Genomic DNA, 27469 nt, shown 5'->3' with positions numbered 1-27469 from the left:
AATTCTCATCTTTCAGCGCTGTCGCACTTTGAATGACAATTGCGCGGTCATGCAACACTGTACCCGTATGAATTTTTTATCATTTTTTTGAGACAGATAGAGATTTCTTTTGGCGGTATTTAATCACCTCGGGGGTTTTTTATTTTTTGCTAAACAAACCAAAAACAACTGAACATTTTGAAAAAAAATGTTTTTTCTTAGTTTCTGTTATAAAATTTTGTAAAATAAGTAATTTTTCTCCCTCACTGATGTGCGCTAATGAGGCTGCAGTGATGGGCACTGATAGGCTGCACTGATGGGCACTGACAAATGGCAATGATGGGCACTGATGAGGAGGCACTGCTGGGCACTGATGAGGAGGCACTGATGGGCACTGATGAGGAGGCACTGGTAGGTGGCACTGACAGGCATTGACAGGCATCACTGATGGTCACTGGAAAGGCAGCACTTATATATAGCAATGATCGGCGGCACTGACTGGCACTGTTAGTTGGCACTGACTGGCACTGTTAGGTGGCACTGATGGACACTGATAGGCGGCACTGATGTGCACTGATAGGTGGCACTGACGGGCACTGATAGGCAGCACTGACAGGCACTGATAGGTAGCACTGATGGGCACTGATAGGCAGTACTGATGGGCACTGATAGGCGGCACTGATGGGCACTGATAGGCGGCACTGATGTGCACTGATACGCGGCACTGACTGGCACTGATAGGCGGCACTGATTGGCAGCACTGATCGGCTGCACTGACTGACACTGATAGGTGGCATTGACTGGCATTGATAGGTGGCACTGAAAGGCAGCTCAGATGGGCAATGATATGTGGCAATGATGTAGAACTGATGAGCACTGACAGGTGGCACTGCTGGGGATACAATCATCATCAGGGCACACTGATCATCAGTGCTCTGATGATCAGTGTACATGTCCCCACCGAGGAATGCCGATTACCGGCTCTCCGCTCCTCTCCTCTATCAGCATGACAGCTTGTGAGGAGAGGAATGCTGATAACCGGCATTTCCCTGTTTACATGCGATCAGCTGTGATTGGACACAGCTGATCACATGACAGAGCCAACATCTTCGGCTCTTTCCGTTGATCTCAGGGACACAGCGCACCGCCGATCGCCACGCTGGGGGGCGCACACGCGCGGTTGGAGTGGGAGGCCGTCATATGACATCCTCCCAAAACGAGAGAACCGCCTTGCGCCCGTCATTTCCTGATACGGCGGGTGGGAGGCGGGTAAATAATAGACGCAGTTCAATAATCAATAATAGGCATGTTATTTACTTTTTATTCTCAGCTCTCATTGGTTGTCTCTGCTGGAAATATTGATTGTTATAATGAACAGAAATCTCTAGAAATGACTCATGGCGGTTTATCTTCTATTTTCAGGGTTCTCAGTCCGGCCGTGTCGAGGAAAAACGTAAGAAGTCGTTTCTTGGACTAATATTTGTTCTTTAGATCATAGTGGTGGAAGGGGGGAGGGGAGGAGAATAGGATATCTGAGGCCGGTCTGCCAATGACTGCCAAGGTCCTTCCATTGGGGACTTTGTAAGGAGAAATTACTTAAGGTGTCAAAAATATGATTTCTAATTTTAGTTGAAATAAGAAAGGACTAGAACCCCTGTCTGATCTTAACTGCAATCTGAGGCTCCATTAGAAGGATTTTCCCTCATTCTCCCTGTCCCTCCATCCTAGATTTCATGCCAATGGAGAGATCTGGCGACTCCAACGAGTTCTGGATCTGCCCTAGGATGGAGATATATTCCCTCCAGTGTGTTCAGGGTCAGTCCCGGGATGGAGATATATTCCCTCCAGTGTGTTCAGGGTCAGTCCCGGGATGGAGATAAATTTCCTGCATTGTGTTCAGGGTCAGTCCCGGGATGGAGATATATTCCCTCCAGTGTGCTCAGGGTCAGTCCCAGGATGGAGATACATTCCCTCCGGTGTGTTCAGGGTCAGTCCCGGGATGGAGATGTATTCCCTCCAGTGTGATCAGGGTCAGTCCTGGGATGGAGATATATTCCCTCCGGTGTGTTCAGGGTCAGTCCCAGGATGGAGATATATTCCCTCCAGTGTGTTCAGGGTCAGTCCCGGGATGGAGATATATTCCCTCCAGTGTGTTCAGGGTCAGTCCCGGGATGGAGATATATTACCTCCAGTGTGCTCAGGGTCAGTCCCAGGATGGAGATATATTCCCTCCGGTGTGTTCAGGGTCAGTCCCCGGGATGGAGATATATTCCCTCCAGTGTGTTCAGGGTCAGTCCCGGGATGGAGATATATTCCCTCCGGTGTGTTCAGGGTCAGTCCCGGGATGGAGATATATTCCCTCCGGTGTGTTCAGGGTCAGTCCCGGGATGGAGATATATTCCCTCCACTGTGTTCAGGGTCAGTCCCGGGATGGAGATACATTCCCTCCGGTGTGTTCAGGGTCAGTCCCGGTATGGAGATGTATTCCCTCCAGTGTGATCAGGGTCAGTCCCGGGATGGAGATATATTCCCTCCGGTGTGTTCAGGGTCAGTCCCGGGATGGAGATACATTCCCTCCAGTGTGTTCAGGGTCAGTCCCGGGATGGAGATATATTCCCTCCGGTGTGTTCAGGGTCAGTCCCGGGATGGAGATATATTCCCTCCAGTGTGTCCAGGGTCAGTCCCGGGATGGAGATATATTCCCTCCGGTGTGTTCAGGGTCAGTCCCGGGATGGAGATATATTCCCTCCAGTGTGTCCAGGGTCAGTCCCGGGATGGAGATATATTCCCTCCAGTGTGTCCAGGGTCAGTCCCGGGATGGAGATACATTCCCTCCAGCGTGTTCAGGGTCAGTCCCGGGATGGAGATATATTCCCTCCAGCGTGTTCAGGGTCAGTCCCGGGATGGAGATATATTCCCTCCAGTGTGTCCAGGGTCAGTCCCGGGATGGAGATATATTCCCTCCAGCGTGTTCAGGGTCAGTCCCGGGATGGAGATATATTCCCTCCAGTGTGTTCAGTGTCAGTCCCGGGATGGAGATACATTCCCTCCAGTGTGTTCAGGGTCAGTCCCGGGATGGAGATACATTCCCTCCAGTGTATTCAGGGTCAGTCCCGGGATGGAGATATATTCCCTCCGGTGTGATCACGTTCAGTCCCGGGATGGAGATATATTCCCTCCGGTGTGTTCAGGGTCAGTCCTGGGATGGAGATATTTTCCATCCAATGAGTTCTGCCTCTAACTCAGAATCTTCCAGCAGTTTGATGTGGCTGAGCAGCTCCAGCTATATCCTCCCAGAAGGCCCTCCATAATTAGACAGAACCATGGCTCTACTCTGAGATCACCAACTCTAATCCTGCCCTGTAGAATGAGCTCAGCAACTCAGCAAAGACCACAATCCTGACCGATAACTCTCAGAATGTTCAGTCATTATGTTCATTGAGATGTAGAATATGTTTTGCTGTGTTACAGCCCCACCAGATGATGGAGCCTCCCCGTCCTCTCTGGTTCTCATCGAGAAGGTCAAGAACAGCCACACTCTTGAGATGTTAAACCTCCTGGTGGAGAATACCAGTGAGAAGGTTGAGGATGCGGACTTCTATGTGGAGATAATTCCGGAGATCCAATCTGCTGTTGTCACCTTCACATGTGATATCGGTGAGTCCCGTCTTTGTGGTTTGCCTTTGATTTAGATACGGAGCCTGGAATGAGGCTCACCGCTTCTAATGTGGGCCTACAAACTCCATCACACATTATCATCCAATGGCTTTTGTGAGAGAATGTTGCTTGCTTGCCATATGCCCAAAAATCAGTGAAGTACCGCGAGGCTCTACAGAATCACTGGCATCTTTATCTACTGGAGTGCTGGAAAGCAAGGGAGGTAAAAGTACAGATTCACAAAAATGTTTGCTGTACAATAAAGACATGTCAAGAAAAATGCAACTGTATTAGGACTTCTTTACACTTGCTTAGACCTCCACACACATTAAGGCACCTACCGCTTCAACTTTTTTGATGTGTTTTTTATGCTTCTGTGATGCTTTTTTGAAGCTTTAATGAAACTTGGCAGATGCCCCGTGTGTGCCCCGTGTGTGCCCCGTGTGTGTTGATTTTCTATTGTAATTTATGCTCTTTGGTGTATTGTATTTTTGATATTTATTAAAGCCTCGTGTTTTCAAAGCCACATGATCTGCTAGGTAACCTTTGTGACGGGAGTGACTTTGGGTGGGGGGCCCATGGAACACAGCTTACTTTGGAGAGGTGGGGAGACCCCTGTCTCAGCTCCCCATATCCCTATTATGTATAAGTCACCCTGTGCCTGTTAGGGGTACAGGGTGGAATATCCTGATATTGGGGTGGGGGGTTGTGGATTGTTTAATGCCATGTGGTTGCATCCCATTGTTCTATTGTGTGTCTTGCTTGGGAGCAAACTATTATGGGATGTATGTGTTTGTGTATTGGCTTGGTGGGGGGTGTCTCCAGCAGCCCTCCTTCCTGATGGGACTGTCTGTTGGTGTGTCTCTTGTTACTAAGTGTAGATTGCCCCGCCCTGTGTCATTATGTAGGGAGGAGGGACTGTCCCCTGAGTGTATATATCCTGTATCTGCGTTAAAATAAACTAGTCTACTTCCTGGTTTACTTCAAGACTGGTGTTGTCTAGTCTTGTATGGTCAGCTGTGGTGTCTGTTGTCGGTGTTCGGACGGGGAAGCGGTATTCTAACGGAAGTACTCAAGCACAGTCTGTGTCGGTTCCGTTACATTGGTGGCAGTGGTTGGATTGTGCTTCCTGACTGTGAACATGTCCAGGTACAGGGAGGAATGTCCTGATATTGTGTAGACATGTATAGGTGGGGTGGGGGGTTTGTTCATTGTTTACTGCCATGTGGTGCATCCCATTGTTCTACTGTGTGTCTTGCTTGGGAGCAAACTATTATGGGATGTATGTGTTTGTGTATTGGCTTGGTGGGGGGTGTCTGCTGATGTGTCTCTGGTTGCTAGATTTGGTTTGCCCCGCCCTGTGTCCTTATGCAGGGAGGTGGGTTGTTCCCTTGAATGTTTATATCCTGTGTCTGTGTTAAAATAAAGCCGTCTATTTCCTGGTTTCCTTCAAGAGTGGGGTCCGTGGATCTGTGTCCGGACGGGGAAGCGGGAGTTTAACGGAAATACCCCAGTGCAGGTGGGGTCCGGTTCCATTACAACCTTTCTTTTGGGCTTTCCTTAGCCTTATTCTTTTTTTGTAGTCCTGTTTTTGAGTTGCGCGGATCTCACTTATAATTTGTTGCAGTAATTGGTGAGTCGGCTGGTCTTGCGTGGTGGACATTACTGTATGTCTATATTCTACTGCGCTGCATGCCATTGGCTTTGTGTTGGTCCTAGGCGTTGGTCGTAGTTTTCAAATGCCAGGGTGAAATCTAAAGCCTCTCAGCAGGTAGGCTCCATGTTGCTTTATAGCTTTTACACAGCTGTAATTTGAGTTGGGTGTGGCCAGCTCAGTGGATTGCTGTAGGAAAGTCCTGTATTCTTTCTTGGATACACAGAATATAACTGGATATAACATTTATAGGGAAAGTGGATCCAGGGAATATCCGATTGGCTCTCGGGGGATCAGGAAGGAACTTTTTTTCCCTGCAGGAGCAGATTGGATCGTGCTTTGCTGGTTTTTTTGCCTTCCTCTGGATCAACTGTGAGTGTAGGATTATAACATTTATTTATTTTGATTAAACTAGATGGACTTTTGTCTTTTTTTCAGCTAGACTAACTATGTAACTATAGACTTATGCTATTCATATTAGGGAAACATTCCTGTTGCTTTTTTTTCAGATATTCAGAGATTCATCAGAACGTTCTCCTGTAATATCAGAGCGATTCACAACAAGCTGACAGCGAGGCCTCTGGAGGAATACCAAAGTGTCAGGGTGGAGAATGTACCGGAGAACACACTTGAGATACATCTGGCAGCTTTCTTTGAGAACCAAAAACAGGGAGGAGGAAGAGTAGAGGACATTGTGATGTTACCTGAGGAAAGAGCCGCAATGATCACATTTCATGACACAGCAGGTGAGAACAGAGCAGACTGAACCTTCACATGTTGGTAGGTGCCCCTTAGAAACCCCTCAGAATTGTCCAAGAGGCACATCGAGGAGGGATAGAACCATTTATGGCCAACATCAGAGTGTTCATACTCCAAGTAATCCATGCAAACAATGCTCCAGGTTGAGCATGAATGGATCGGGCCATGGGGTGGGTTATGAGCAGCCTTCGATTGATGGTAATATCAACTTTTTATCAGTCAAGTTATCTATTATGTAATATTCATTGTTGGCCAAAAGATTAGAAAAACCTTTTTGTTTAGTTCACTTCAGAAACCGGCTGATATTATCAGCAGCTCATTACTGAGTACATAGGTCAGCTACTAACTTGAACTAAAATGTTTTCGAGTTTGCTTATGAAAGCCATGCAAACAAAGGGAGAACATACTCACAATATTCAAATTGAACCCTGGTAAGAATAAAACCTCAAATCTTATCTCTCCAAAGCCTCTATTGTTGCCCCTAAGCCACCACATTGTCCTGTTGTGTCACCGGTTGTTCTAAATTCTGAAACTAACAATTGTTGGTCAACCACTTTGAAGAACTTAATGTTTTAAGTGAAGCATCTCTGTGAACCTTCTGCTTGTTTCCTTCTCTTCCAGATGTCAAAAGAGTTTTGAAGAAGGATCATGTGTTTTCTAAGAAAAAGATATCCATATACCCTTACTACCCATTGTTGGATATTGCACTGTATGGGAAGGATGGACCTTGCATTGAAATACCAAAGCCTGTAGAGTTTAATATCAGTCCATACATACTGCAACATATCTGTAATAATGTAGGACTAAAGAACAACATAGATGTGAAGATGAAGAATAAACATTGTGAGATCAAATGGCCAGATCAAGACTGCCAGAATCCTGTCCTTCAACTCATCTTCGCTCCAACCATGCCCACCCATCTCAGGTCTGTGGCAAAGATTGTACCAAAATGGAGTGAGGACATTAATAACGAATTCTCATTTTTTATATCAAAGTTCAGAGTACTAGAGTATAAAATGGATCAGTCGGTCTGGGAAGCTATTAGAGAACATGTCAGCAGCTCCACCTATGACGGAGTACTCATCAAACCTGACTTTGGTTTAGAGAAAGTTTTCTTGGCTGGAATGTCCAAGGATGTTACAAAGATTGACTCGACATTCAGACAACTGGTAGAGGAAACCACTAAACAGGTAGAAAGAAAGAAACAAACCATGACTGAGACCTTACCCATATCTCCAGCCTTCTATCAGATCATGTGTAACAGCGGCCTGAAGAAGCAGATCCTGGACAAGGTTCCAGAGCTGAGTATTGACTATGATGTGCCAACAAAGAAGGCCCGTCTATCGGGACTGAGAGAAGAAGTGCTCACCGCCAAATGTGACATACTCAACATCAAACAACAAATGAAAAGTAAATCCATCCAGATGAATCCACAGCTCATCCAGTTCCTGAAATCCACCGATAACGAGGAGCTGTCCTGTCTGCTCTTTGCACGTCACAACATTAACGCACTGCTGGAAATTGAGGATGACATTGTTAAACTGATGGCTCATTCCAAGGAAGACTTGACTGCAGCAGAGAAGCAAATTACGGAAAAACTGCTTCACAGACAACTTTTAGTTGAAGACAAAAGTCTTCTGAAATCTCCTGAGTGGAGAAGTCTCCAGTCACATCTGCTTCAGTCATTTAATGTAGAGAAAATCACAGTCCTGATAGAGGAGTCTTCTTCTGGAACGGAGGACAACGTGGTCATCGCCGGCCAGACTTCAAATGTTCTAAAGTGTTGCCAACAAGTCAGCGACTTTCTGGAGAAGAACACTACTATGGAGACAGAAATTGGAGTTCAACCTTCAGCAAAGATGACGTTCATTTGGGAGGAGAAGAAGGAGATTTTGGAAAACATAAAGAAAAATATAAATGTAACAAAGAACCAGAACAGCATATGCCTGTCGGGACCACGGATGAAGGTTCAAGAGGCAGCAAATATCATTAGAGATGTTTTGTACTCACTTCACAGTGATACTCTGCGTATTGAGAAACCGGGAGCCAAAAAGTTTTGTAAGGTCAATGAAGAAGTGCATGCTACAACCGCAAGGACAAACTTCCATTGTGTGATACGTTTAGAGGAGACTGGTGTAGAGAGTAATCTGTTTAGTAAATCCCAATTCCAAATAACTCTTCCGAATGGTCTGACCCTCTCTGTATATAAAGATGACCTGTGCCGTCACAACGTAGATGTCATTGTTAATGCAGCCAATGAAGATCTGAAACATATTGGGGGTTTGGCAAAAGCTATTCTGGATGCAGCAGGACGTAAAGTCCAAGATGACTGCGATCAGATTATCAGGAAAGATGGAAAATTGTTCACTGGAAATTCAGTAATTACTGACGCAGGGAAATTGCCGTGCAAACAAATAATACATACAGTCGGTCCCCGATGGGATGCAAATTCACGCTCCAGATGTGAACGGCTCCTACGGAGGGCAATTACCACCAGTTTAGAGCTGGCCTCCGAGAAGAGTCACAGTTCAATAGCGATTCCCGCCGTCAGTTCTGGTGTTTTTGGATTTCCCCTAAAATTATGTATTGAAAACATAGTGGAAGCTATACGGGACTACGTAGAGACGCCGGGACAACAGAGCACTTTACAGAGAATCCATCTTGTAGACATGAATGATGAAACCGTCAAGATTTTCTCTGAGGTTACAAAGGCCAAATTTGGTAACCAAAAGAGTGCTATGCCATCTACAGCAATGGCACCCCAGCCGGTCACAAGAGCGGCACAGAACCCACCAGAGCCAGTGAATAGAGGTAATGACAACACTGTGGTGACCAAGGAAGGACTGAAGATCAGGCTGCTTCAGAAGAACATTGAGGACTGTTCGGTATGTAGATTCACCAGCATTTCCTGCTAAAATGGACCTCCACTAAAGACTTATAATTCAAACAGGTAGAAAGGGTTAGAACCTCCGAGTCTTTATTGTTGTGCTCATTCTTGTTGGGGAAATTTGCCTTTCTTTCTCTCCGAATTTGATGGGAGGAAGTGAGGGAAATTTGCCCAACAGGGACACAGACAGCAATAAAACATGAGGGGTTCTAACACTTTCCAAATCTGTTTTTCATGCTGTCTGTATCTTCTTTTGGAGATTTTTTTCTGATTGTGGTGACCATCGTAGACATTAGGGGATCTCCAAAACTGGACCCAGACAACGGGCACAATTCTTGAATCGCATGAGTTAAGTCAGTCACATGACCACACATCGCATGCGATACTGAAAATTCACTATTGCTAGTTGGAACCGGACCCCGACTGCACTAGGGTATTTCCGTTATACTACCACGTCCCCGTTGAACACAGCCCACGAACACCACTCTTGAAATAAATCAGGAAATAGACGACTTTATTTTAACACAGATACAAGATATATTCACAGGGCGGGGCAATACACACCCAGTAACAAGAGACACATCAGCAGACAGTCCCATCAGGGGGAAGGGCTGCCGGAAACACCCCCCACCAAACCAATACACAAACACATACATCCCATAGTAGTTTGCTCCCAAGCAAGACACACAATAGAACAATGGGATGCACCACATGACATTAAACAAAGAACAACCCCCCACCCCTCCTATACATGTCTACACAATATTAGGACAGATCACCCTGCACCCCTAACAGGCACAGGGTGACTTACACATAAGAGGGATATGGGGAGCTGAGACAGGGGTCTCCCCACCCCTCCAAAGTGAGCTGGGTTCCATGGGCCCCCCACCCAAAGTGACTCCCGTCACACTAGTACGCAATATTTACCGAAAATAGCAAAAACGCTCGGTAAACACAGCAGAAAAAGACTTTAAAGCCAATTCACAACAGGAAAAAAATAATGAAATGCTAGCGGTAATGAAGTAGTGGTCCACGCATGCGGTATGTGCTGGTATCTGTCAGCAACTGTCATGGGTTGTTAAGGAGTGGGTGGCCGCCCCGTCCTTAACAACCTGAGTCATCAGCTGTCGACAGCTGAATGTAAAAAAAAAAATCAGCAATTAAAAAATAATTTAAAAAACAATGTGGGGTCCCCCCTTCATCCATAAAGAGCCCTTTAGGTCTGGTATGGGTTTTGAGGTGGAACCCCCACACCAAATTTTTTTTTTTTTAAATGATGTTGGGTTCCCCCCAAAATCCATATCAGGCCCTTATCTGAGCATGCAGTCCGGCAGGTCAGGAAAGGGTGGGGGGGGGATGAGTGAGTGCCCCCCCGAACCATACCCAGACCACATGCCCTCAACATGGGGGGGTGCTTTGGCGCAGGGGGGCTCCCCCCAAAACACCTTGTCCCCATGTTGATGGGAACAAGGGCCTCTTCCCCACAACCCTGGGCTGTGGTTGTGGGGGTCTGCGGGTGAGGGGCTTATTGGAATCTGTAAGCCCCAATTAACAAGGGGGCCCCTAGATCCTGCTCCCACCTATGTGAATACGGGGTATATGGTCCCGCTACCCATTCACAAAAAAAAACTGTAGTGTAAAAAAGACAGGAGACAGTCTTTGACAAGTTCCTTATTAAAAGATTAATTAAAAAACGTCCCCCGAAGTAGATCCAACGTCAATCACGATGCCCGCCGCCGCCACTACCCGAAAAAAAGAAAGGAAGAAAACAAAAGCTCTGCTCACGACACTGGCTCGTGCCGTCTGATCGCTCCACTGACCAGACAGTTCTTAAATATCTAAGGGGCAGGGCCACCCGGTGACATCACCCGTGTGATCCCACCTGCTTGTGACATCATCTACTCAGCATACTCCAGTTGACGACGTCACATGGGTGATGTCACCGGGTGGCCCCGCCCCGCAGAGATTTAGGAACTCTCAGGCTGGCAGAGCAGTCAGATGTCAGGAGCCAGTGTCGGGAACAGAGCCTTTTTTTTTTCTTTTTTCGGGTCAGCGATGGCGGCAGGCATCGTGATTGATGTTGGATCTACTTCTGGGGACATTTTTTAATTCTTCTTCTTTTAACAAGGAACTTGTCAGAGACTGTCTCCTGTCTTTTTTTTTTTACACTACAGTTTTTTTTTTTTTGTGAATGGGTAGCAGGACCATGTACCCCATACTCATTCACATAGGTGGTAGTAGGATCTAGGAGCCCCCATGTTAAAGGTGGCTTCCAGATTCCAATAAGCCCTCCACAGACCCCCACAACCACCGACAAGGGTTGTGGGGAAGAGGCCCTTGTTCCCATCAACATGGGGACAAGGTGCTTTGGGGGGGGGCCCCTGACATTAGATCTACTTCGGGGGACATTTTTTAATTGTTCTTCTTTTAATAAGAGACTTGTCATACACTTTCTGCTGTCTTTTTCTACACTGAATGGGTAGCAGTACCATGTACCCCATACTCATTCACATAGGGGGGGCAGGATCTGGGGGCCTCTTGTTAAAGGGAGCTTCTAGATTCCAATAACCCCCCCAGAACCACTGGTCAGGGTTGTGGAGAAGAGGCCCTTGTCCCCATCAACATGGGGACAAGGTGCTCTGGGGGGGGAGCCACTCTGCCCAAAAGCACCCCCCATGTTGAGGGCATGTGGCCTGGTATGGTTCAGGAAGGGAGCGCTCGCTTGTCCCTCCTCCTTTCCTGACCTGCTGGGCTGCATGCGCGGATAAGGGTCTGGTATGGATTTTGGGGGTACCCACTGCCATTTTTTTTTAATTTTGGTGTGGGGGTTCCCCTCAAAACCCAAACCAGACCCAAAGGGCTTGGTATGGGTTTTTTTTTTTTATATTTTTGGCAACAATTCTTTTTTGTACATTCGGCTGTCAGTAGGGAACCCCGCTGACAGCTGAAACATCACCGCATGGTTGTCACTACTAAAATATCGCATGACTTAGTAAAATAACTCGGCGGAATTTTTAGTGAATCCAAACATTTTTTTTTAAATGCTGTGGGGTAAAATAGCGCTTAGTGAATTGTGCCCAACATGGGACCTTGGCAGGAATGCTTCCATTTCATTACTTTAAGGCCAAAATAAACTGCTGTTACATGTTCTTCATCGGCTTTTCTCAAACAGGATTCAGTGGATCCCTGGGGCTCATCCAGAGGTTACTAGGAGACCCTTGACCAATGAGTACCTATCATATAAATAACCACTGATATGTTTAGGGGGATTCTTCCCAATGACCAGAAATGTAAGGGACGTTCTTCCCACTGACCCCCAATGTAAGGGACATTCTTCCCACTGACCCCCAATGTAAGGGACATTCTTCCCACTGACCCCCAATGTAAGCGACATTCTTCCCACTGACCCCCAATGTAAGGGACATTCTTCCCACTGACCCCCAATGTAAGGGACATTCTTCCCACTGACCCCCAATGTAAGGGACATTCTTCCCACTGACCCCCAATGTAAGGGACATTCTTCCCACTGACCCCCAATGTAAGGGACATTCTTCCCACTGATCACCAATGTAAGGGACATTCTTCCCACTGATCACCAATGTAAGGGACATTCTTCCCACTGACCCCCAATGTAAGGGACATTCTTCCCACTGACCCCCAATGTAAGGGACATTCTTCCCACTGACCCCCAATGTAAGGGACATTCTTCCCACTGATCCCCAATGTAAGGGACATTCTTCCCACTGACCACCAATGTAAGGGACATTCTTCCCACTGATCCCCAATGTAAGGGACATTCTTCCCACTGACCACCAATGTAAGGGACATTCTTCCCACTGACCCCCAATGTAAGGGACATTCTTCCCACCGACCCCCAATGTAAGGGACATTCTTCCCACTGACCCCCAATGTAAGGGACATTCTTCCCACTGACCACCAATGTAAGGGACATTCTTCCCACTGACCACCAATGTAAGGGACATTCTTCCCACCGACCCCCAATGTAAGGAGCATTCTTCCTACTGACCCCCCAATGTAAGGGACATTCTTCCCACTGATCACCAATGTAAGGAGCATTCTTCCCACTGACCCCCAATGTAAGGGACATTCTTCCCACTGACCCCCAATGTAAGGGACATTCTTCCCACTGACCCCCAATGTAAGGGACATTCTTCCCACTGATCACCAATGTAAGGAGCATTCTTCCCACTGACCCCCAATGTAAGGGACATTCTTCCCACTGACCCCCAATGTAAGGGACATTCTTCCCACTGACCCCCAATGTAAGGGACATTCTTCCCACTGATCACCAATGTAAGGGACATTCTTCCCACTGACCCCCAATGTAAGGGACATTCTTCCCACTGACCCCCAATGTAAGGGACATTCTTCTCAATGACTGACATATTCTTTTACACGTACATGCCATGAGTTGTAGATATAGTAGTCATTAGTTGGGGTTCCCTGAGACTTCACACTTTTTGTTCCTCCATGGTAGAAGGGCGGAGAACGACTGACTGGTGTAGTGTACAGATGTACATTCACGATCCAGTTAGGAAATATTACAGTAGAAGGAGGATAGTCACAATGAAATATTCAATAAAATCATCTTATCTCTGGTTTTTCATACTTTGCTTTTCTTTTTTTCCAGAACTACAATAAATTAGAATGACAAAGGTTGTTATTTGGACTCTTTTCAAATTAAAACCATTTAATTCTTAAGAAATTCATTTTTTTTAACGAATATCACTTGGTAATGCTTGTCATCTCTTCCCATGGCAGACGGATGTCATTGTGAACAGTGTAGGAGCCGATCTGAACCTGAATAATGGGGCCGTATCCAAAGCCTTGCTGAGTCGGGCAGGATCCAATATGCAGCAACTACTTAATGATGCAAGTGTTGGCACTCAGGGGGCCCCAGGATCCGTGTTCAGCACCGGCAGCTGCAATCTCAACTGTCAAGAGGTTCTTCATGTTGTGGCCCCTCACTGGGACAGCGGACAAGGAACATCGGAAACGGTACCTTCAGGCCCACAGAGTGTGGTGGGAAATTCATTTGGGATTTTTTTCTAAAGCCTGTTCACTTTGCAAAGGGAGATTTCACTTAGCTTGTGTAATGTGGTAAAAATTCTCTGAAAGGAATACTCAATCACATGCAAGGAAAACGAAAAAAAAACAGGACTTTTCCTGGCACATGCTTACATGGTTGAAGCCAGCACAACTTCACCTCATTCTGCTATGCGAAAATTGCCTTGTAGAGTAAAAAGTCCCTCCGTAGAACTACGATAAGGGACAATGCCAGGAAATCACTTACCTACTAGGGCTTGGTGGCCCACTTTTCTTTAAGAAGAAAGTAAAAAGTCCAAAAACAAAGCACATGGTTACCTTCACAGGGGTTTTCAGCATCGCTATGATATAATCCAGCCTCCTGGATATGTAGACTTTGTGGTCCCTCAGAATTGCCTTGTTGGTCTCGGACAATATTCTAAGACTTGGCCACTTTGTTGGTCAGACGCCTATACTGTCTGACTAACAAAGTGCACATTGGGGCTGCACAGGCTCCTGACTAGAGACACACCATCTCTCTCGCAGCTCCCTGCTGCACTGTCCCACAACCTGACCTGGGCAGGGGACCTCCTGTCTTCTGGGTCGAGCCCTGAATCACTGAGAGCCCCTTGATTATAAAGGCTGCATAGCCCAGAAGCTGGTCTCCGGTAAGACATGGATATAGGCGTAGAGGCTTTATGCCTCCCAAGACTCTTTGAAGCCTCTGGACTCGAGAATCCAGTTCAGGAGTTACCAGTCTGCAGTGAAGTGAGAGGGGGGGAGCTGTGAAAAGGGGGGGGGGTGAGGGGTGGGCCGTGAGAGGAGGGCCTGTGAGAGGGGGGGGGGGAGCTGTGATATAGTGGGGATGTGAGGTCCAAAAAAGAGAAAATATCCAGTGAGTGGCAGTTATGTAGAGGAAAATGCCTTGTTGATGTCAGAGGTCAGAGGAGATAGGGCAGACTTGTTGCTGTGACATTCAGATGGTAGGGTCAGAATTTGGTGTAAACAACATGAAAGCATGGATCCATCCTGCCTTGTATCAACGGTTCAGGCTGGTGGGGGTGGTGTCATGGTGTGGTGGATCCATCCTGCCTTGTATCAACGGTTCAGGCTGGTGGTGGTGGTGGTGTCATGGTGTGGGGGATCCATCCTGCCTTGTATCAATGGTTCAGGCTGGTGGTGGTGGTGTCATGGTGTGGTGGATCCATCCTGCCTTGTATCAATGGTTCAGGCTGGTGGTGGTGGTGTCATGGTGTGGTGGATCCATCCTGCCTTGTATCAATGGTTCAGGCTGGTGGTGGTGGTGGTGTCATGGTGTGGGGGATCCATCCTGCCTTGTATCAACGGTTCAGGCTGGTGGTGGTGTCATGGTGTGGGGGATCCATCCTGCCTTGTATCTACGGTTCAGGCTGGTGGTGGTGTCATGGTGTGGGGGATCCATCCTGCCTTGTATCTACGGTTCAGGCTGGTGGTGGTGTCATGGTGTGGGGTATCCATCCTGCCTTGTATCAACGGTTCAGGCTGGTGGTGGTGGTGTCATGGTGTGGGGGATCCATCCTGCCTTGTATCTACGGTTCAGGCTGGTGGTGGTGTCATGGTGTGGGGGATCCATCCTGCCTTGTATCTACGGTTCAGGCTGGTGGTGGTGTCATGGTGTGGGGGATCCATCCTGCCTTGTATCAACGGTTCAGGCTGGTGGTGTCATGGTGGTGGTGGATCCATCCTGCCTTGTATCAACGGTTCAGGCTGGTGGTGGTGTCATGGTGTGGGGGGGAATTTTCTTGGCACTAGCAAGGTGGAACTAAAACAGTGGCCGGTGAGTGTATAACCATAGTAAAGGCATACAAAGGAGATTTTTTCATGTGGATCTTTAGGAGGAACTCCAAAGGTTCCAATCCTTTCCTTCTATATTAAAAAAAAAGAAAAGCTTGGCTGCAGTTCCACATTGTGTTTGAAAAATTAAATATTCGATGATTCTCATGGGCAAATGTCTCATAGACATAAAATCGGGCCATTGTTGAAATGAGATACTAATTGTTGCCCGTTTTTGTGATACTTGCGTATATTGCTGGATATTGATCACATTGTTGAGTTTGGTTGGAGTGGCCGCATTTTGGTTTCTATTACCAGACACTTTCTGGTGCAATTTGTCACTATGGAGACGCCCATCATCTTTGATAATCTTTTTTTTTTTTGTGATTCTCTACCATAAGTATTGCCATAGCAATATTTTTTATCTGAAATTGCCTTGAAGCGTGAGTGAATGCTCTGACCATTCAGCAGCTGAAATAGAGACTTCCTGGAACTGCTACTTTGGCAGGACAGCTTGGCCTGTTGCAGGAAGTGGAAAAATATTGGATGTCCTGACATTAGGGGGGACTTGTCCATACAAACCATGCTGTAGTAACGTTAGTGAAAGACTTTATTAAGATGGCAGCACAGAAGCAGAGGTAGTAGCACAGTGGATCAGAAGTGGAGGCACTAATGCTTTGGGCATTAAGGTCCTTGGCTTGAACCAGGACACTGTTTGCTTGGAGTTTGCATGTACTTCCTGTGCTTGTGTGCTTTCCTCCCAAAACACATGCTGGTAGGTTCACTGGCTCAACTGTGAGAACCCAGGATGGCTGTCTCACCTCCTAAGCACTTTGAGCCCCCAGGAAGTACGGTGCTATACAAATGAGAACTATGTCATTTTATATCTTGCCCAGAGTTACACTTTAGTCCTGGATTCTGTTTCAGATTCTTCGCACAATTTTTAAAGACTGTTTGGCGCTGGCGGAGCAGAACCAGCGGACGTCAATATCATTCCCAGCTATCGGAACCGGCAACCTCGGCTTCCCAAAAGGTTTGGTGGCGTTTGTGATGCTTGATGAGATTTTCCAGTTTAGCTGCAGAAACAAAGTACAGAATCTTCAGGAAGTTCATGTGGTCCTTCACCCCAGTGACACGGACACCATTAAGGTAATAGAGATCTCATGTTTATTGTGATGCTGTTACTCTAGAGTAGCCTTTTCCTAAGCCTTTTTAGTCCATAGGAACCCTTAAAATAATTTTTAGATCTTGAGTAACCCCTTCTAAAACTGATTAATTGGGGGTCAGTGGGAAAATGTCCCTCACATTGGTGGCCAGTGGTCAGAATGCCACCCTTATAAACCGCTAAGAAGGACATTAGGTCATGCAAATGGCTCTGTTGGCCTTGGAACTGTGCAGGTACCATCAAATGTGGGTGATCAATCAGCCGCAGCTCAGGGAACCTCAAGCAACCTGTGGAGAAATCTGAGGGTCCCATGAATGCTGGCTTAAAATGACTGGTCTGGAGGTTGAATATTGCCACATGGCCATCTGGGTAGTGAGTTGTCAAGCTCCCCATCCCCTGCATGCACAGAGCCATCGTTAAATACATGCAGATGGTACTGGAGCTGTCTAGGACCTGTTGGGAAGAGTTCCATCTGAATACCAATAAAGAGGTGAGGAGTTTGGACCTTGTATCCTTCAGGAGTGTCAGTTGACAAGTAATGAGGGAGGTGATATTGCAGGCATGGATAGGATACACAGACAGGACAATACACTTGGTGGTTACAAGCAGAAAGGTGGATTACTAGAAAGTCTTTATAAAAGGTATCCTTAGTGAGTTAGATTCTAGAAAGCCTCTCCCTCATCCCACTAAAGCCCGGCCACCTCACTTCCAGTTGTTGTATCTCAGATATGTGTTTCTTGCTGTATGATGGGCATTTTCTTGTGTTATGTATTTACAGGCATTCACAAGTCAACTGGCAAACTCAACTGATGCTGCCACTAGTGGACTCACCAACAGACCATCAGCTGGGACGGGATCAAGTATGTCTGTGTAATATGAATCTATGTCTGCCAGGGCCGTGGATAAGGGGTACCACCAGTCCTCCTGTATGGAGCCCAGGACAACAGAAGGGTCCAGGCAGCTGGGTGAATCAGATGTGGGCAGGGAGAGTGATCGACACAGCGGGGGGCAATTACTGGAACCAATCCCCTGCATGGCTCTCTCTGCAGCAGCTGAACTCCGGCTTCTTTTCCTCTCCCTCCCACTGCCTTTCAGTCACACAGGGAAATGGTTACAGAAATTTCCCCCTCCCCCCCGCAGCATCTTTCACCCTCCCTGTACACCATACATTTTCCCCTGTTGCCCCCACCCCTGTAATGTTTCCGCCTTCCCTCCTCTCATTCCCACCGGCACCTACAAGCACACAATAGGATCCTTCAGGATGGACAGTCGGGGAAGGGTCTGGTAAATATGTCACATTTACCAGCCCCTTCCTTTTCCAAATGAACACAATGAGTGATTGATACCAATCAATCACTGTGTTCATTCATAATTGAAGCATAGTAAACTGTGTTTTTTTGTTGGAATGGAGGGAGCTTGTCAGGTTGGCTGTACGGGGCCCCGTGGTTTCTAACAGCAGCCCTGATGTCTGCTATAGGGAGTTTATTCTCCAAAGCTATTCCACTTATGTTATAATGTACAAAGGAATCCCCGTATCAGATCATTATGTAATATAAAATGGCCAAATGTCTGTGAACCCTGACCGTCACACCTATATGAGCTTGCTGAACACCCCATTGGAAAAACAATGGACATTAATTTGTGTTTGCTCCCTCCTCATCTCCCCATGGCCACTATTGTGGTGTTTCCCGCTACCCGTGGCCATTAATATAGCATTTTGGTCCCATTTGTGGCTGTAGCATAGAAACATGGAAGGGCGATGCCATAAAAAGTCCAAGTGGTCCATCCAGTGATCCGTCTGTCCAAATAGTTTATTGAGTCTGCCACCATTCTCCACTGTTCTTGGTACACTTTCCACAAGATTTTGGTAGGTGTCACTGGGAACTTGTGAGGTCAGGTATTCATGTTGGATGAGGACCTGGCTCGCAATTGGCATTCCAATTCATCCCAAGGGTGTTCAAGGTGTTTGACAGGGTTGAGGTCAGGGCTCTTTACAGGGCACTGGAGTTCATTCACACCAAATTGGGAAAACCATGTATTTATGGTGTTGGCTCAGCTCTTCGGGGAAGGCAACCCAAAAGATTTTGGAGGGTGTCTGTGGGAATTAGTGCCCATTGTTGAGGTCAATTACTGATGTTGGATGAGGCCCTGGCTCACAATTGACATTCCAATTCATCCCAAGGGTGTTCAATAGGGTTGAGGTAAGGGCTTTGTACAGGACACTGGAGTTCCTTCACCCCAATTTGGGAAAACCGTGTATTTATGGTGTTGGCTCCGCTCTTCAGTGTAGGCATCTGGTAGGATTTTGAAGGGTGTTTGTGGGAATTTGTTCCAATTGCTGAGGTCAGGTACTGATGTTGGATGAGGACCTGGCTCACAATTGACATTCCAATTCATCCCAAGGGTGTTCAATAGGGTTGAGGTCAGGGCTCTGTACAGGACACTGGAGTTCCTTCACACCAATTTGGGAAAAACGTGTATTTATGGTGTTGGCTCCACTCTTCAGGGAAGGCATCCCACAAGATTTTGGGGGGTGTTTGTGGGAATTTGTGTCCATTGTTGAGGTCAGGTACTGATGTTGGATGAGAAGACCTGGATCACCATCGCCATTCCAATTAATCCTAGAGGTGTTCAGTAGGGATGAGGCCAGGGCTCTGTGTAGGACACTCAAGGCTCCCCACACCAAACTGCTCAAACCATGTCTTTATGGAGCGGGCTTTGTACACAGGGGCACAGTCATGCTGGAATGGAAGGGTCTTCATCAAACTGTTACCACAAGGTTGGAAGAACACATTAACAGGACCCTTCACTGGAGACACCTGAATTCTATCATTTGGAGGGATTCATATACTTTCGACCTTACCGTGTTCTAGCAGATGTGTAATTTTGGAGTGGGTACATTTTCTGTTGTGTATTTTGTTGGTGTGTCATTTTTAATGAAAGAAATATAGTTTGATATTATATAATAAATCTTTCCAGGATGCAAGATGAGGATAATGTTGAGAGGAGAGGCTTATATGGTATAGGAGGGTGATAGAGGACAGGAGAGTGCAGATGGATTTGGAGGATGCTGACAGTGAAAATTAGGAATGGATTTAAGAGGAGGGTGACAATAGTAGGAAGGAAAGTGGACATGGATGGAAGAGGTGATGACAGAAGGAGAGGAAAGTGGGGATGAAGGATAGAAGAGGAGAAGGATGATGACAGATGGAAGGACAGTGGAGATGAATGGACGGAAAAAGAGAAGGATAATGACAGAGGGCAGAAGAGCGGTGATGGCTTGAAGAGGAGGAGCAGTATGACAGAGGTGGGGACAATGGGGTTGGATGGAAGAGGAGGAGGATAAGATTATTATACAGAATGATTCATTATCAGTGTGTTTCTGATTCTGGAGATTTCAACTTTCTGCAGTTGCCAGGCCAGAATGTTGTTAATCTTTCCATGCACAGCTGATCATCGGTGGTGGGAAGACAGCTTTCTATTATCCCCTATTCGACTTATTATCATCCCTTTCCTTATGTCTTGCAGCATTCTTTGGGACGGTGGCAAACCCGTCCCTCGGGGTTCATGAAATGAAGATTGGCTCTATCACTTATCAGGTGAAGACCGGCGATATCACCAAAGAGGAGACCGATGTCATTGTCAATTCTTCCAACCAAGACTTCACGCTGTGCAGAGGTGATTCATCCTAACCCCAAAATTCAAATATCAAATTATAGATTGAAAATCATTCATGCAGAAATCCAAAAACATTCTAAGGGGTTGCAAACTTTTTCACTTTTAGTCACAGAACATGGGTGGGTAGTACGAATAACACGACACATAAAATCATCCAATGATGAATATAGCATAAAAAAATACAACCTTGTCTGAGGAGAGGAGCGTGAAGAACTTGAAGGTTGTAAAGGTGATCAGGCTGTGGAAGGAAGTCCCAGAGTAGTTCTCAGTTGAGGGGTGTGAAGACGTGACTGGAGCAGAGATGAAGGTCACATGCAGGCTATGGGAATGTATTCAGATTGTGAAGGCCATTGCAGAAGGTATAGATGTCAAGACTTGTAGATGAAAAAATATGATTTTGGTGGGCTCAGCTGTTGATATGGAGTTGACATGGGGCCCACCAATTCACAAAGCTAACATACCAGGATAAAGGATACTTATTTTCGAAAAGGTACTTCCAGTTGAGTCTAATAAGATTTAACAAATTACAGTCTCTTGGCTAAATAAGGAAACTCTGTGAATTGAGATGATTGTGTTTTATATTTTTACTTTCAGGAGTTTCAAAAGCGATTCTGGATGCTGCTGGACCATCTGTTGTATCATCTGCTGCAGCTCAGGGTAAAGCTCTGCACTGGACCATGTAGCTTTTTTTGCTTTTATATGTATACAAGAATGGACAATGCACCAAGAGAAAGTAGCCGGCAATTGTGAAAGATATAGAAGGAATTGCGGTTATGACGGTGGATGGACACCCACTGGCTGCCAGTAAAGGCCAGGCTTTGTAATTTGTATATGACTTTGAAGGTTCTCAGATATACAGCTCATGGTATAGCTAGTAATAGTTAGCCACATCCATCTGGACTTGTTATGTTATGTTGAAGATGTTTCATCCCTTCTTCAAGCCACTTCTTCAGCCGTAATGAGTGTTAAAAACATTAAAATGCTACACATTTATATCTGCAGAATACCAGCACCTTCATCAAATCCTCATGGAATGTGTAGATGTTAATTGTCCAAGAACAAGGATGGGAGGTGTGAAAGTTGTGAAAACTCCCTGTTCTAGTTACATAATCGTATCCTTGATGTCAGGGAGTCTGCATAGGTGCTCATCATTCGATTTACAAGGCTGAATGTGTGAACTGATGTCAAATTGCTGGTGAAGAGATGTTAAAATGGCATTACATGTGGAAGACAGATGGTCTTGAAGGTCCCCAACCTTGTTCAGTGATGGCTGTTCCCATTTGAGGTACTTCAGCTCAACCTTCTATGCACTCCTTGCTGCAAAGGCCAGTTATAGATTGGGGCAGTTGCCATTTGTTTGCACATGTACTGTTTCCTTCAGATGTAGGACAACTGGACCTTCTGTAGAATTTGCTCTCCCATGTTGGGCCATCCTAACATCGCTACCCTTTGAAAACTGATAACAATTTACACCTTCAGCTGTGGAAATCAAAGGGATAACACCTCTGCAGACTCCCTGACACCAAGCATGGGACTATGTAAAACTAGGACCAATGGGTTCCACAAACTTCCCAACTCCCTTCCTGTTCTTGGACAATCAGCATCTGCTTTGACACAGTCCATGGCGATTGGATGAATGTGCATGGAAATGGCCACTTTATTAGGTCAACCTGTTCGATTGCTTGGTAAAACAAAGTGCTAATCATCCAATCACATGGCAGCAACTCAATGCATTTAGGCATCTGGTGAAGACATCTTTAAACCAAGGATCATAATGAGGAAGAAAGGGGATTTAAGTTACTTTGAACGTGGCATAGTTGTTGGTGCCAGATGGGGTGGTCTGAATATTTCAAAAACTGCAGATCTACTGGGATTTTCACACAGAACCAACTCTATGGTTTACAGAGAATGGTCCGAAAAAGAGAAAATATCCAGTGAGCGGCAGTTGTGTGGAGGAAAATGCCTTGTTGATGTCAGAGGAGAATGGGCAGACTGGTTGCTGCGACATTCAGATGTTAGGGTCAAAATTTGGCAAAAACAACATGAAAGCATGGATCCATCCTGCCTTGTATCAACGGTTCAGGCTGGTGGTGTCATGGTGTGGGGGTTCCATCCTGCCTTGTATCAATGGTTCAGGCTAGTGGTGGTGGTGTCATGGTGTGGTGGATCCATCCTGCCTTGTATCAATGGTTCAGGCTGGTGGTGGTGGTGTCATGGTGTGGGGGATCCATCCTGCCTTGTATCAATGGTTCAGGCTGGTGGTGGTGGTGTCATGGTGTGGGGGATCCATCCTGCCTTGTATTAATGATTCAGGCTGGTGGTGGTGGTGTCATGGTGTGGGGTATCCATCCTGCCTTGTATCAATGGTTCAGGCTGGTGGTGGTGGTGTCATGGTGTGGGGGATCCATCCTGCCTTGTATCAACGGTTCAGGCTGGTGGTGTCATGGTGTGGGTGATCCATCCTGCCTTGTATCAATGGTTCAGGCTGGTGGTGGTGGTGTCATGGTGTGGGGGATCCATCCTGCCTTGTATCAATGGTTCAGGCTGGTGGTGTCATGGTGTGGTGGATCCGTCCTGCCTTGTATCAATGGTTCAGGCTGGTGGTGTCATGGTGTGGTGGATCCATCCTGCCTTGTATTAATGATTCAGGCTAGTGGTGGTGGTGTCATGGTGTGGTGGATCCATCCTGCCTTGTATCAATGGTTCAGGCTGGTGGTGGTGGTGTCATGGTGTGGGGGATCCATCCTGCCTTGTATCAATGGTTCAGGCTAGTGGTGGTGGTGTCATGGTGTGGTGGATCCATCCTGCCTTGTATCAATGGTTCAGGCTGGTGGTGGTGGTGTCATGGTGTGGGGGATCCATCCTGCCTTGTATCAATGGTTCAGGCTGGTGGTGGTGGTGTCATGGTGTGGGGGATCCATCCTGCCTTGTATTAATGGTTCAGGCTGGTGGTGTCATGGTGTGGGGGATCCATCCTGCCTTGTATCAATGGTTCAGGCTGGTGGTGGTGGTGTCATGGTGTGGGGGATCCATCCTGCCTTGTATCAATGGTTCAGGCTGGTGGTGTCATGGTGTGGTGGATCCGTCCTGCCTTGTATCAATGGTTCAGGCTGGTGGTGTCATGGTGTGGTGGATCCATCCTGCCTTGTATTAATGATTCAGGCTAGTGGTGGTGGTGTCATGGTGTGGTGGATCCATCCTGCCTTGTATCAATGGTTCAGGCTGATGATGGTGTCATGGTGTGGGGGATCCATCCTGCCTTGTATCAATGGTTCAGGCTGGTGGTGTCATGGTGTGGGGGAAATTTTCTTTGCATTAGCAAGGTGGACCCAATAAAGTGTTCCAGTGTGTATATATGTTGGGGTATCTTCCTGACCCTCAACAGAACTGAAGACATGGCTTGGGGAAGCTATGAAATGAACGCAGATAAATTGGCAATCATTTTGGGGTGTATACCCTATAGCTACTTTTTTATACGTTTCCATTTCTGGCAGGTTCCCAACATCATAAGGGATGCATCATCACCGCGTCTGGAAACCTCAGACAGTGTAAACATATTCTCCATGTGATAGGACCAAAACATGCAGCATCCACCAAGAAAATCGTCATGGATGTGCTGAAGACGTGTGAGAATAATCAGTTCTCCTCTGTCACCTTCCCGGCTCTGGGAACAGGTATGATGAAGGCATCACTGACAGTTCTGTTACGTATGGTACAATATAATCTTCCTCTTCTTATGATTTCACCTTTTTCTTGTTTCACCCATTGGGGAAATACCAGTGATGTATCTCCCATACATATGCACTGCGTCTTGTCTCAGCACCCGTCTCCGTTCCCGACATCTATAAGATAAAAGAACTGTGAGAACAGTTCAGTTCTTGGAAGGAAAGATTTCTAGAGTCTCGTGTACAGACCTGGCTTGGATTTACTTCAGCTTTGAGGTTTATTTTCCACCTGCTGTGATATTCCTGAAATCTCTCATAAAAGACACAAATTCTTCCATTTTCCTGAAAACAATCCAGAGGTGAAGGCCATTGTCACAGCAACACGTTCAGGAACAACACCCACCTGCTTGTATGCGTCACTCATCCAACCAGCGATAGACCAACACCTCCAAGTAGGTGACTATCTCACCTCTTCCCCCATTCCAATCATGACATCAGGATTCCAAAGTGACGTTGGCCTAAGAGATGAGTAATGGGATTAGTCCCAACAGAACTTGTATTTCAGTGTTTGGTAGACGGTGGAAAGGTAAATAAAAAGCCTACACATCATCTGGTTCCACTTTGAGAGGTTCCCATCATTCTTGCAAGGAAGTCCTTGGTCTGAACACCTGCTGTGCCCATTATGAGGGGTTCTCACCATTCCTGGGTCTGTATGCACACTGTGCCCATTATGAGGGGTTTCCACCACCTGTGTGCTGAGTTCCCGGGTCTGTAAACCAGCTGTGCCCATTATGAGGGGTTCCTACCACCCCTGTGTTGAGTTCCCAGGTTTGTACACCCACTGTGCCCATTATGAGGAGTTTCCACCACTCCTGTGTTGAGTTCCTGGGTCTGTACACCCGCTGTGCCCATTATGAGGAGTTCCCACCACCCCTGTGTTGAATTCCCGGGTCTGTACACCCGCTGTGCCCATTATGAGGGGTTCCCGCCATCCCTGTGCTGAGTTCCCGGGTCTGTACACCCGCTGTGCCCATTATGAGGGGTTCCCGCCATCCCTGTGCTGAGTTCCCGGGTCTGTACACACGCTGTGCCCATTATGAGGGGTTCCCGCCATCCTTGTGCTGAGTTCCCGGGTCTGTACACCCGCTGTGCCCATTATGAGGGGTTCCCGCCATCCCTGTGCTGAGTTCCCGTGTCTGTACACCCGCTGTGCCCATTATGAGGGGTTCCCGCCATCCCTGTGCTGAGTTCCCGGGTCTGTACACCCGCTGTGCCCATTATGAGGGGTTCCCGCCATCCCTGTGCTGAGTTCCCGGGTCTGTACACCCGCTGTGCCCATTATGAGGGGTTCCCGCCATCCCTGTGCTGAGTTCCCGGGTCTGTACACCCATGGTGGAACTTTTTCTGCTGCAGGCTTTCTATAGCAGAGCCTCTGGAGGTCAGATGCCTTTGAGTGATGTTTTCTACTTTTATCCTTAATGAAGAAAAGTTAAATTTTGTGGTCAGTAGATATCTATGGTGAACATTTCGTCTCATTGATACAGGTGCGGGGGGATTAGCCTCCTCCACAGTGGCTGACTCAATCCTGGATGGTTTGGAGGAGTTCATCAAATCTAAATCGGTCCGTTCTCTTCGGACGGTGAAAGTGGTTCTGTTCCAGCAACATATGCTGAACGATTTCTACATGAGCATGAAGAAGAGAGAGGGGACCGCCGTGCCTGAAGTGCCTGAAGCCAAATCCTTCTTTACTAAAATCACTGGTGAGTGGGATGAGAGATCAGAATGGCCGACTGAACAAGAAAGGGGAAGAAACATTTCTGTATGTAGGGGGAGCTCAGGATCTTGGAAATCCTAAAAGAGTGACCGGTTGAAGTGCCACAGCCCGATATTCAAGTCCGAATACAAGTTTATTCAAATGATAGATTGCTTGCCAATCCAAAGCATTTTGGGGGCTGTAACTCCACCCCCTTCATCTGGGCTTAAAGAAGTCTTATGAGCAATGAAAACTTCTGGTCTGATGATTAATATGGAAATATTTATCTCTGAACGTTGTACAATTGTGCTATTACTGCCTGTAAGCTACTCCCCTGCCAGGAGCCCAATTTGTGGGTGGGTGCTCCTAATTGGTAAATGAAGAAGAGCTTTTGCTAATCCCCCAGTGCTGCTGATGTGCTTCTCAGATTTGCCTGTTGGGTGCACTGACATCACCATCATCTGCTCTGATGCCACCCCAACCCCCCCCCCCCCTTCTGCTGTCACTCCGCACTTCAGGTACATCTCCTGGTGGCCCTGATGTCATTATTACTGATCTTGTGTGCTCTGTTGCTCCGGCACCCTCTGCTGTGAGCACGCCTTAGTGTAGAGGATTTCCAGGCAATTGCTGGTATCAAGTAAGCACCTTGGGCGTGCTGTCAACCATGCTAGGTCAGGATACAGAGCGCCTATCAAAATACTACATGCACTTTGTCCCCTGAGGGGCAAGATGAGAAGATATATATGGGGAGACTTCTTCTTTAAGAGAGCGAAGAAGATACAGTGCATGAGGAGTCAGTAATGAGCTCAAATCCACTGCAAACTCCCAACGCTCCAACAACCTCCAACTATTTACTGATTCCACATACACTATCTTTACATCATTCTCCTAAGCCCTGATGAAGGTGTTACGGCCCCTGAAATGTGTTGTTTTTACAAAAAAATCTACGATTGGAATAAACTTGTATTTGGAAGTGAATATCATTGTTAGGGATCCAGGTATGACCAGAAATGTGTGGACTGACACAGGGAAGTAGCAGGCTTCAGGAACACAGGCGTAGTCAGGGCTGGAGAGGTGAAATGGTCAGGCAGGCCGTAAGGTACTGTCAGGTGCCGCCTGGCAGTGTCTCTAGCAGCCCACAGCACGGATTTCCCCAGGGCGCGGGGTCTAAGTCCCAGCCTGCTATTCACCAGGGCCCCTGATGGTGGGATGGACTTGGTGCAGACTGGAACCAGGTCGTGACCCCTGAGTGCGTCCGGCTGTGGTAGAGAGTACTGGCGGGAGTGCAGGAACAGAGTCTGATGGGAAGAGGCAGGCAGACTTACTAAAGGTGATCCGTGCGGGATGGATGGATCGTCGGGTGAAGTAAGCGTAGTCAGATAGGCCGGGTCGGTATCGTGCAGGAAGCGTGGTA

At 47.0% G+C, this 27469-nt stretch overlaps 1 protein-coding gene across 1 annotated transcript in view; it reads left to right on the top strand.

Moving 5' to 3' along the window:
• The window catches only part of LOC149434576 (protein mono-ADP-ribosyltransferase PARP14-like), a 48768-nt gene that overhangs the window by 8607 nt on the left and 12692 nt on the right, over positions 1-27469 (top strand). The window contains exons 3-13 of the mRNA XM_089663617.1: positions 1402-1432; positions 3451-3636; positions 5800-6036; positions 6671-8934; positions 13719-13955; positions 16722-16943; positions 17738-17819; positions 20488-20637; positions 21232-21294; positions 24132-24311; positions 25847-26062. Of these exons, the coding sequence (XP_089519743.1) occupies positions 1402-1432; positions 3451-3636; positions 5800-6036; positions 6671-8934; positions 13719-13955; positions 16722-16943; positions 17738-17819; positions 20488-20637; positions 21232-21294; positions 24132-24311; positions 25847-26062 (3868 nt within the window). The remainder of the gene's footprint in view (positions 1-1401; positions 1433-3450; positions 3637-5799; positions 6037-6670; positions 8935-13718; positions 13956-16721; positions 16944-17737; positions 17820-20487; positions 20638-21231; positions 21295-24131; positions 24312-25846; positions 26063-27469) is intronic.

This window comes from Staurois parvus, unplaced genomic scaffold, assembly GCF_062004578.1.
Source record: "Staurois parvus isolate SC_StPar_1 unplaced genomic scaffold, SC_StPar_1.0 ptg001732l, whole genome shotgun sequence".
NCBI lineage: Eukaryota > Metazoa > Chordata > Amphibia > Anura > Ranidae > Staurois > Staurois parvus.
This window is presented reverse-complemented; position numbering and strand designations above follow the sequence as displayed.